The 12519-nt window shown below is 38.5% G+C and overlaps 1 protein-coding gene across 4 annotated transcripts in view; it reads right to left on the minus strand.

Moving 5' to 3' along the window:
- Window positions 1–415: 415 nt before the first annotated feature.
- abhd13 (abhydrolase domain containing 13) overlaps window positions 416–12519 on the minus strand; it is a 26997-nt gene continuing 14893 nt past the window's right edge. The window contains exons 1-2 of one of the 4 annotated variants that reach the window (XM_008401431.2): window positions 8163–8185; window positions 416–5011 (exon numbers count right to left, since the gene is read on the minus strand). In XM_008401431.2, the coding sequence (XP_008399653.1) occupies window positions 3922–4977 (1056 nt within the window). In that variant the 5' untranslated portion in view covers window positions 4978–5011; window positions 8163–8185 and the 3' untranslated portion in view covers window positions 416–3921. Of the gene's footprint in view, window positions 5012–7537; window positions 7846–7901; window positions 8098–8162; window positions 8186–12519 lie in introns of those variants that run through there. The other 3 variants (XM_008401419.2, XM_008401439.2, XM_008401448.1) reach the window with 3 other exon arrangements.

The raw sequence follows: 12519 nt of genomic DNA on the forward strand, positions 1-12519 counted from the left end.
CAACCCTAGTCTTGCCACAACAAAACTAAAGGCCTGTAGCAAACTAAAGAGTTGTACTAAAGGGTTTTATGCAATGTAGACAGTACCCTGGTATTTTCTTGTCTTTAAAATATATTTGAACCTTTTGGTCTTCATGCTGTTCATGACAGAACATAAAGTAATGGTGGCAGAAAAATGCTCTAGTGCGATGTGAAATCATTCATATCATTTAAAGTTTTTACAAAGTATTTTATTAGGATATTCTGATAGGTCAACATCAAGTATAACCCCCATAGTAACACATGGTGGTGGCAGCATTATGCTTTAGGAAAGTTTTTCTTCTGCTTAGACAAAAAAGCTGGTTGGGGCTGTTAGTACAATAAATATAGCCAAATTTATGACAATCCCTGAAGAAATAAACAAACGTGAATCAAAACACTATTTTACTGTATCAATTTATTGCATGTTACAATACAGAAAATAGAAAGTGAAAATGTGTGCTTACAAAAGAAGTTGAAAGAAATAGAAAAGATACATAACTCTGAAATGGAAAGTCAGTCAAAGCGACTGCTTTGTTCCAATGATAAAAACAGCTCATTCACATGTCTCATCAATGGTTCTTTAAAGTGAAGTCATGGTTTAAAATCAAGGTGCGTGTACACAAAGTATTTCAGCACTGTGCATGTTCATTCAAGAAGCTTGCCAAGACGAAATGTAAACACATGCCAGCTTGCAACATTAACTCTTAAAATCTCAAATCATGTCAACTTTTCCAACAGCAATCGCTCTAAGAACATAGAAAAATATCACTCAAAGTAGCTTTGCACACCTAACATTTTTCTAAGAGAAAAAAAATCAAGAGACATTCAATTTTATTTTATACTTTGTGTTAAAGAAACCCATATTTTGTGACAATCTCAATTAAGTGTTATACTCATAAAATAGTTTTAAACTAGAATGTGAAACAATTGGGTGAAAGGCAAATATCTTCATGGATGAAGATATTTAACAATCAGCAGATATCTGAAACAAACCTGGTGGAGGAAAAATAAGTTTATGTTCACACAGCTAAATTTAGATTGCACAAAATCAGCATATGGATTTAATATCATACAAAAATTGTCTGAAACTGTTTAGTGCAACCAGTGGTAAGAAGTCACAGAAGTCGGAGGAAGGACGATCATTACACAATCTGTTTTACGATGCATTTTAGCTAAAGACCACACTTACATTCATAGTGGCCGCAGACCATGTCAAGTTGTAGTTACATTGACAGACAGCAGTTGGGTCTTTTCACTGCTATCAATATTTTTTTTTTTTATCTAATATGGCTGAGACCTACTGAATATATTCAAATGGCTTTCAAACCACTGCTGTGCAGTGTGCTGCATTCAGAAAGCAAGAGTGGATAATAGGATTTTAATCTTCAGGTTTTAGCCCCATCCTGTGGAAGACATGCAGGAAAGGTTAATTAGCTCATTAAAAGCCCTCCCTAAGAGAGAAAAGATGTTTTGCTATAGAAGCACAGGGAGACAGGATCCTTCAATTAACAATTAAAATGCAAAGGATAATAGCTCATAAATAATCACATTAGACTAAAAATGCTCACTTTATTCCCAGTGCTTAAGGGGCTAACATATCGCCCCCCCCCTACTGTAATGCAACACACACACCAGCATACATTGTATGTTTTAAAGGGGAAGGAACAAGCGCTGACCAATTACTGAAAATCCCCAGTTGAACTGGCCGGTGCATAAAACATGTAGGACAAACTGAAACGAACATGTGGCTTTGGAGTTCACAAAAATCTAGTTCTTAGGATTTGTTGCAGTTCACCAATAATCTACAATGTTTTCTTGTTACTTAACAGGTCGTTTCTTTCCTGCTTATTATCAATGACTCATTTATTCACATTACCACAGCTTGGAAATAAAATGCGGAAATTTTGTCCTGAATCATCGCAAATAGATTCTCCACGTGAGCCAAGCTGATTACCATAGCAACCAATTTTCTCTGAATTGCCTCTTTGCACCAAGCATTATCAATGTTAGCTGCTTAGTAATGACAAACTCATTTTGAGAGTTCCTCTGTTGGCTAGTTGTATGAGTGAATCTTGGTACATTTGAATATTTTCAGGAAATTAATTTATTTCAGTAATTCAACTTAAAGTTGAACTCTTTTATAGATTAATTAAAACTGAGTGATATCATTGAATCATTATGGCTTAGAACAATTAAAACCCCAGATTTAAATCTCAGAAATACGTTAAGCTGCATACAAGCTCTTTATTGCTCGTATGCAGCTTAAACACATAAGTTACATGAAATATAGGGATGACTGCTGAGTTGACTGTAGTCCAGTACAGTTTTGACCCATTTCTGGTAGGCCACAAAGGGTCATTAACAAAGAAAGCTTTTCAAAGTTAGTTTATACGCATAAGAGAATATAAACTAATAGTTGAGAGGAAGGAAAAAATGTTCAGAAAGTGAGGACTGCCTCTCAAGTCAGGGTCCCCAGAGGTACCACACAGATGTATCCAAGACCTGTGTTACAAGTGTTTCATTGGTTGTGTTAAGTCACTTCTAAACCAGTTAACACCAGAAGCACCTTACCTGGGCTGAGGTGAAAACAGAGGGGCCTGGTTTTCTGATGAATGGGAAAGACCTTTTCCCGCAGAAAAAAAGAAGCTAATTTTGCATTTCATTTCAAAATAATCAGTCAGGATGGAGTTTGGAAAGATACAGAATCCAAGTTGGGAGCGGTTCAGTGTGAAGTTTCAACAGTTGTTGAAGGTTTACGGGCCCATGTCATCTGCTGAGTTTTGTTCATAGTGTTTTATGATGTCTAACTGGAACTTTTAGAGCACTGTATGCTTCCTTTTGCTGACAGGTTTCATGGAGATGCAGATTACTAGCTTTTTTTTAATTGAACCTGCTGTAACCTTTTTATTATGTAAAGAATGTCAATTTTAAAGTTTAAATTATGTGTAAGCCTTAAGCATCTAAATTAACATAAACACCTTTAAAATAATTACTGACCAATGGTATACATGAGTATTACTTTTTTCATTTAAATTTAAGAAATAACCATACTTTTTGAGAGGGTGCCAGCTCATTCAGATGCATCTGTATTTTGAAAGTGTCTAATTCTTGAGAAAGCAGCACCTTCCTATCTCTAACAAAGAAGTAGTTTGGCAGGAAATAGGCTCTCAGCGAGTCACCTTATATTTCCCACCATTTCTTCGGTGTGAGCTGTTGATAAATATGCAGCAGCTTCTCTTTATGTTAAKGTGGAAAGCCAAATTTGAAGGTGCATATAAATATTTATTGTGAGAACGTTGTGAAATGCCAAGCTGTTGCATGTACATGACACTAAGGGGGGATGGGGACACATCGTTATATTCCTCAATGTATTCCTTGTAAAATATAAGAACCCACACAAAAAGATTTGGTTAAATCTGAGCTGAAAAGTTCTGTGTATTAACAAATATATTTACAGAATACCTCTACACACCACTCTAATTTACAAAATTAGACACGGATGTGTCAATTGTATCTTGATCAATTTTCACACGAACGCCACAGGGCCTTTTACGGTCAAACTTCTTTTAAAACTAGATCAGATGATTTCTGGTAATTTCAAAAAAACACACTATTAGATTCTTCTGTGGTTTCAGCACATCTTGTGATGTTAGCAACTACGCTCTGGCTCCATTCATAGAAAGGTCATAGACACATCCATTCATATTTGAAGCACAAGAAAACCCAGGGAGATATTACAATCTCCTCAACCCTTGAAATAGTGAAAATATTTTTAGCATATCAAATTTACAGAAAAGTAGAAAGAGTGAAATAAAAAAAACAAAACAAAAGCATAAAATGTACATTCACTCCAAAAACCAATGAAGTTTCTTAAATCAGCTCTTCACCCCCTAACCCTCTGTCATATGATGGTGACGCTGGCTGAGGCCTGAGCACTCTCCTCGTGGGCGTGGCTCTTCAGCAGGTCTTTCATGAACTGCTCCAAAGCATCAAAGTAGCCCTGACACTGCCATGTGTCGTTGTGCGTGCCCTCTGGAAAGATGGCCAGCCGCTTAGTCCGTGCAAGGGACAGCTCGTACAGTTGTTTCATCATAACCGGTGGGATGAGTTGGTCCGACAGACCCGACACAAACAGCGAAGGCATGCGGCACAGCGCCACCTGTCTGTAGGACAGGAACTGATTCTTATAGCACCAGAAGGGCAGCAGGCGCATTGGCAAGAACGAGAAGAGAGTTGCAGCCATGTGAGGGATGCTGAGAAAGGTGTTTTCAACTATGATGGCCGCTATGCGGTGAGGGTTTACTGACGCAAGACGCACAGCTACAGCGCCTCCTAATGAGCGACCAAAGAGTACCACTTTTGTTTTGTCCAGGTCAGGGCGTGTCATGACATAGTCCAAGGTTGCTTCGGCATCCAGGTACAGCCCATCTTCACATGGCTCTCCCTCGCTTTTTCCATAGCCACGGTAATCCACCAGCACCACATTTGCTTTCAGATTGATCAGCATTAGAAGTGCGTTTGGCACTCTGTGACCAATATTACCTGCATTGCCATGGAAATAAAGGATTGTAGGAGGAGCAGAGGAAGTGGGGCTGCTCTGATTGTTGGATGTGACGCCAGAAGCAGAATCTCCTCCTGTGTAACGTAGGAGGATAAGGTTGAGCTTCACGCCGTCCTTGGTGCGAATATACACATTCTCATGCAGGATTCCTGCTGGCATGGGAACATACAGGCGAGAGGAGGAAGGTTGGTCGGGAAAGTAGAGAAGAACATCCTGAAATTTGTAGAGGATGCCGGCTACAGATGCAAGAATGAGAGCGAGGAGGAAGAAACCTCCATACAGGTGGAAAGTGAGGATGAGAGCCAAAAGTGAAACTCGGCAGGCACCCCAGGACCAGGATACTAGAGTCAGGCTGCACCGCTCCATCGCCCCCCACAGTCTCCAGGGCTTCTCCATGGCTGCACACGAGCTGGGTCAGAAAATACACAATCTGCAGATAGAAAAAGTCCATGAGAATCAGAAGAGGCAAAAACCATTGTTGAAATCTGTAAAGGCCAAAAATGCAAAAAACACACAATTTGTCTTTCAAAAAAATATTGCATGCAAAGTAGTAGGCATGGCAATGAATATGCTTTATTATTTCTGGTAAGATAAATTCGAAAAGAAACACATAAAGCTACTTATGTAATGTTTTTCCAAAATATTAAATGTAATTTTAATGTCAGAATCACACTCAAAAATTCTAAACCTTAGAGAACACCTTTAAAACTTTAAATCTAAAAAGAATAAAATAAGAGCTGCATGATGTGCCATATCACAAACAGTATCTGGATATTGTGAAGAAAAGAGACAGGAAAACATAAAATGTGAGTTACCCATAATCAATATTGTCATTGCACATGATGTTGCGCAGCCCAAAACAACATGCATGAGAAATTAGTAGATATGTGCCGATCAGGTTTTTTCCTGCCGATATCGATACCGATCACCCATGAGGGCCGATCACTGATACCGATCACATAATTTTTTATTTTTTTTTAATCATAAACACTACCGGTTATTTTATGTAGAAAAAGGAACCATGAATCCACCTTAATTTAGACAAAAACTTGTTTTTAATTACTTTTTCCAAGAAGAAAACTAAACAAAACAGGCATTGTGCAAATTGTACTGCTATCGGTAATACTATCTTTAACAGACTGATAACATATGAAGGCTCTGAAAAGGCTAAATAATGCAAAGAGCCAAAATAAAACCTCTCAACATTGCCAAAAAAATTCAAGTATAAAACTTAGCATTCAAAGGCAAATACAGGATCCATTACAATAAACAATCCAGAGTTACTGAATAAAAACTTCCTGATAGCATGGCGGCTAGCTGATTACTGCTAGTTCTGAGTGGCTGTTTCTGACTGAGCGGAGTAATTATGCAGAGCAGGGAGATCGATCGATTATTTTTTTTTAGAGATTAACTGTCTCATGTTAGGACAGCGAAAGTTTTAATACGCATTTAAAATGTATGTTTTTAAGTTAGATGCTGCAGCTTTAAGCAGAAGTTCGGTGTGAGAGTCACTACCAGGTGGAGCAGAAGCGACGCTCCGTCTGTGAAATATTACTACCTGCAGCGCGTAGCAGCGGTTCAACAGCGAGAGCAGAACCAGCATCTTACATCGCAGCTGGAAGACTTAAATAATTTTGCGGGTTATTTGTTTAGCTTTCTGACCGTCATGTCAATAATCCGGGTGAGTGTTTGTAGCTGTGCGCTGCTTTACCTGCCATCTGATCCTATATGTCTTTTTTACTGCAGTGAGCCTCGATGTAGCCAAACTCTGTCAAGTATGGCATTGCTTTTATGTCGTATTAGCTTCGTTGTGTTGATGCATTTTGACGTGCTTCAACCCACGTGCTTCAATTTTCCGCCGCAACATGCAAACTTCCCCAGTCACTCAGTGCGTTATAGTTCAACATCGCTTAGGATTTGTTGCTGCGCGTTTGCGCAGTGTGAAGGAAAGAGGAGACCAGCTGCACAGGCAGGTTGCGAAATGAGATGCAGGTGATCGGTTGATCGGCAACAAGAGACCGTGATCGGCGATCACCGATCATACACTTTTTCACGGAAATCGGCCGATTATGATCAGTGGCCGATCAATCGGCACACCTCTAATATATCAATAAATAGGGTTTTCAGCTACTTTCTCCCTAATCAAGATTTATCTTTCTAATTCTATGTATTTTGTTTGAATAGCAGCTTATTTACATTGACTGACCTATTGACTCCTCTATCCCTGAAACGGGAACATTTACAATTGTTCAGTAAACCTTCTTGATCTTGATCTATTGCTTTTATACATATCCAGTCAACAGAGAGTTGGCAGCTCTGTGATGAGTAGGCAACCTCAGCTTCCTGCTGAGAATAGGGAGATTAGACTCCGTTTGCTGAGAATTGGCAACAAGAGCCAATGATCACCGATCATGCACTTTTTCACAAAAAATCAGCCCGATTATGATCGGTGACCGATCAATCGGCACACATCTAGAAATTAGGTCAAATTAATAACCTCAAAAAATAAACTTGGATGCTTATCAAACTTAAATTTAATCAAATATGAAAGAAACAGGCAACTAAAAATAAAATCAGGGAGTCATAAAAAACAAACAAGAAAAACCAAAGGGCACATTTTGTATTATTCTGTCACAAACATAGAGGACTAATGTATTAATCTACATCTGTCTTGGTGTAATATGTTTAAATGTTTGTCAATCCATAAAATAGAAACAAACATTACATACAATAAATAGTGTGATGATAAAATGAATATGATGCTTATTGAATTGGAAAATTTTACAGACCAATCTACATTCCCTTATCTATTACAGGGAGAGTCCCTGTATGAGATATTTTTAAAATAAAAAATGTGGCATTTAAGCAACTTAAAACTCGGCCATTTTGACAAAATATAACATCAGCATTCTGAGACATAAGAACAATACAAGAACGAAAAATGACTGAGCCCCACCCACAATGAAGAAATGGTACAAGCTACTGTTAACCTGGGAAACCGTGATGAAGGCATACTGCGGTTGGATGTCTTCAGAGGTAGCTGTGCCGCTATGCACATAACGTCAAACTAACTCATTGTAAGTCGTGTTTCTGGTCTTTCACAAGGAACTCCCACATCGTTAAAGAAGACACTCCCAGTAAACGTGAACTAAACCCCATCAGAAATATAACCATAAATGCAGACGAGTTAGCTGAGTGCCAAGAATGCTAACCACTAAGCTATCTTTGGCAGCCACTGGCTGTTAGCACGGCTGGATGTAGCTTTTGAAGCTAGCTACCTAGCTGTCATCAAAGGGTGGACTAAGTAGCCAGCTACTCACCCTTCTCTCATTTTTAGCGTCTCAGCTGGATGGATTGATTACAAAATAACGACACAAAGACGGCGTAGTAACTGTCATTCAGCTTTAGATAGGTTCACAAGTTTATAATTAACGCAGAAAGACAACTGAATGACACCTCTACCGGTAGAGATAGCTACACAGGTTAGCATTACTGGCGCAACCCATATTCAGTTCCGTGTATGAAACTCAGTCCGTAAAGGAGTTCCGAAAAATATGTGCTCGGTTTACAGAAATGCATACTTAGCGTTATGGCAGATGACAACCTTGACAAAAACTCATATAACACAATATTAAATGGTGGAGTTCAGAAAAATGTTGAAGAAATAAAAGTATGCAATTAACAAAATGTGTAGAAGTCGTCTGTACTTCTCATTCTTTATCCACCAGATGTCGCTCTTGGAGAGAATATGGATTTCGAATATTTCTATCTCTGTCTGTCCATCCGTCCGTCCATGTTTCGATTCCTTTTGATTGTATATTTCCACATTGTGTGTGTTCTAATTCTTTGTACAGATCTTTCACAGATCATTTTCATACATAGTTATAATTATACCTGCATAGTTTGTTTATGATACTCATCCATTTAATTTATTCCTGCTTGTATAGTTTTCCACTTACATTTTGTCAGTGCTGCACATTTTTCACGTTTCAGTTGACATTACTTTTCCAATTGTCTATATTTCGTGTGTTTCCCTTTACATGTTGCTGCAGACACAATTAAAAGTAAATCTATTCTGTTGTATTCTTGTCTGAAGAGTACGCTGTGTTTGCACAAATATGACAAAAACAGCCAAGGCAGGTTTATTGAAGTTTTTTCCACTTAGGTTGCTCCTTGGTTTTGTTGTGATTTACATCTTAACACAATGTGTCACCTTGAAGTAGTCAGACTGATTTCATAAATTAGCACAGCTGTTGGCTAATCAGCCAAGTTTTCTTGATTTAATTCTACAGTGACACGGACAACATTGTAACCATGGATAGGCCATACAGCCCCATCTGCCAAAATTACAACAAACGTTATATGTCGTTATCATTTTGAAGCTTCTAGTTTGTGCATTCACATCTAGGGAGGGGAACTGTAAACACGTGAAAGCAACCTATGAGTCACTAACTGCAAGTGAGATATGCATCATTTTCAGATATTTCTTGAAGTGTAATCCACACATATGACGCAGTGGATTATATACTATATATGGAGTAACAACACTGACTGGTGACCTTTTTACAATTTCTAGCTCATCAAATTTATTTTGAATTTGATGCCTGCAATATGTTTTGTGGAGGATGGGGTAAGTTTTGTAACTTTGTGAACAACCGTGTGAGCAAATAGTCCAAAAGTTTAAAAACAATATTTCCCAATGTCCAATTTTAAATAATTTTAGGGATTTCATTGTCTCCAGTCCATATTACCATCAAAATATTCAGAGAATCTGGAGAAATCTTTGCAAGTAAGCGACAAGGCCAAAAATCAACATTGAATGCCCTGACTTTCGATCCCTCGGGAGTCACTGCAATGTCACCATTGTCAGTGAACATTGTTACAGCTACAAGTGCAAGTCAGAACTCCTCAATGTGAAATGAAAGACATGTATCAACAACACCCAGAAATGCTGTTGGCTTCTCTGGGCCCAAGTTCATCTAAGATCGACTGACACAAAATGGAAAAGTGTCCTGTGGTCTGACAAGACCACATTTCAAAAAAGAAAAAAAAAGAAAAAAATCATGGGTGCCATATTCTACAGGCCAAAGAGGAAAAGGGCTGTCCAGACTGTCTTATCTGGACAGTGATTGCACAGAATTGTTAGTGGCCACGGCTGGAAGTAGGCAAGAAATCCACTGTGGTCAGAAGGAGATGGACATTAAGTGTGATGCTATCAGATGTTATTCCAAATACCTTGTTTGTAACAAGTGGTGAATTACCACTGAACTAGTTTCTGTCTATTCCGCTCTAATCTTTGCCATCAACTGGGCACTTTTGTCCACACAGCTGCTGCTCACTGGGCGTTTTCTCTTTGTTTTCCTTTTTTTCATTCCCTATAAATTCAAGAGATATCTGAGTGTGAAAATTCCAGATCAGCTGTTTGTCCAAGTAGTCAGATCTGCCAATCTGGCACCAACAACCATGCTGCATTCAAAAGTCACATTAATACCATTTCTTTCCCTTTCAGATGCTTGGATTTAAGCTTCACCAAGTTGTCTTTTTGACATGTCGCTGTGATTGGCTGATTCCCCAATGGAGTTAACAAGCACCGGAACATGGACACCTAAAAAAGTACCTGGTGAGTTTAAAAACTACACACTATTAAAAACGTGTTAACCTAGAAAATATTTGCAGATTGTGCTCCCACATTTCTTCTAATTCTTTAAAAAAAGATATATATATATATATATATATATATATATATTTTTTTTTTTTTATTTTATTTTTTTTATTTAACTTTAATTTTAATAGATAGTATATTCCTTTCCTGTTTGCTTTGCCTCTACATCACAGTTGCAATTAGAATGACTTACCTTGGAAACAGGATTAAGAGCTAAAAGTGAGGGACAGGGGTAAAATAGGATATAACCTTACTTTGCCATTATGGAATGCAAACATATTTGCTATTTAGATTAGAAGTTAAATACAAAAATCTGCTATTGAGCTATGGCATCATTTTGTAGCCAGTGGCCTTGCGCATTAAGGAACATTTTTTTTTATTCATATAAATCCAGTAAACTGTATAGTGCAACATGTATCCACACACACACACGCACACACACACACACACACACACACACACACACACACACACNACTGTATAGTGCAACATGTATCCACACACACACACACACACACACACACACACACACACACATACACACACACACACATACCCATACTTGTCTCTTTGAATTATAGGCTGTGCTGCATTCTGATGGATTTGGTTTACAAGAGACTGACAGCTGGCAACTTCACTCTTTCTTACCTATGACTCAATTACCTTTGACATGGCAGTCAAAACATCTATTACGCGCACACGTACACACCGACAATCTTCCACACAACCCCTCTCTGTGACTTCACTCCAGATCCCATGGCTCAACTACTTGAAATATAGCACCAAACAGCTGGAGGGCTTTAGCTCAATAACACAGCGTCAGAGCAGCTATATGACGGGGAGTCATTGTGATGACCTGGCAGGGAATAGGCTACCACCAGGCTGACGGAAATACTTATCATTCACCTCACAGCGTGCTACCAGTGGCCACCCAGGGACGAAGTAGACACTCCAAAAGGCAGCCATGTTTCCCTTTGATTATGTTAAAGGTTGAACCTGAACTACTGCTGGAGCGCTGATGTTTCAGTTTTGTCACAAGTGTTTTATGACCGATGCAGTGACGGTATTGCTATTTGTCATTCTTGCAGTCGATGCCCTTTTTTTGTTCTGGTTATGGTTATCTGAAATAAGTCATTATTATGACCAGTAGAATGTGAATACAATGTCATACCAAAGGTGATGAATGTTAGTATCTATGGCTACAATTCAGATATCTTGTCACCTTGGAGACAAAGCATTGATCTGCGTCAGAAAGGACAGGTACGCTGTGGCAACTTACTTTAAACAAAACACTTAAGAGACTGCAACTGTTGCCATTACATTATTTTCCTCTTTAACTCTGAAGACATTTCCTCTTAACTCGTTGAGAATTTATTGTAATATAGTTCAAGACAACCTTAATTTGGAGTTCACATTTTTTAGCAATGTTTATTAAAGGTAGAGCTAAAGGAAGCTACCCTTACTTGGCACCATGTCCATGAGAAGCATGACCTACAGTGTGACTGCCAGGAATAAATTAACTGGAAATCGCTGGATGTCTAAAGCAGCAATTAGGCAGCAGTGCTATGGCAAAGGAAGTAAATGTTTATTAAAGGCTACATTTCCCCCATTTCCCTTGCAGTAAACCTTCTGTTGCATCTGTGATGATATCTATCACTTTAATTGGCTTTCCTATAGTTTTGTGTCTTCACATGTTTATCCTGCGTGAAATTCGGCAATCATCTTGCGATATCCAGGGTAATTACATGGGAACTGGGCATACTAATTGGATCGGACTGTACCATGAGGCTTTTGTGTAAAGATGGGAGACTTATAGTCACTTGGTTGCTTTGCATGCAGAAAATTCAAGTATTCTGAGAAAATGATGCCATTTTAATGAAAGTAAACACATCTTAAGCATCTTTAGAGTATGAATAATGTTAAATGGTCATTATCCATCTTCTGGTATTTTATGTACACTTTTTATCCTTTCCTGCCAGTAATCAAAAACAGCTGCCCATTTAATGGCTGTACATTTGCCAGAAAGCTTTTGTCAGGAGACATTTTATCTAACTTTGCATGAAGATTGAAAGCAAAGTCAGTTGCTAGTTTGGCCCCATCTGAAGTTCAAACCCATGTGTGCTAAAACCTCCGAGGTTACTAATAATCCTTTTGAACTCAAGCACTGAAATCTCTAAACTGTGGCATCTCTTCTAATTCCCTTGCTGTAAATTTTTCATGCAATTAGTATGCTATGTTCACACACACACACACACACACACACACACACACACACA

Source organism: Poecilia reticulata, linkage group LG2, assembly GCF_000633615.1.
Source record: "Poecilia reticulata strain Guanapo linkage group LG2, Guppy_female_1.0+MT, whole genome shotgun sequence".
In the NCBI taxonomy this organism is placed as follows: domain Eukaryota; kingdom Metazoa; phylum Chordata; class Actinopteri; order Cyprinodontiformes; family Poeciliidae; genus Poecilia; species Poecilia reticulata.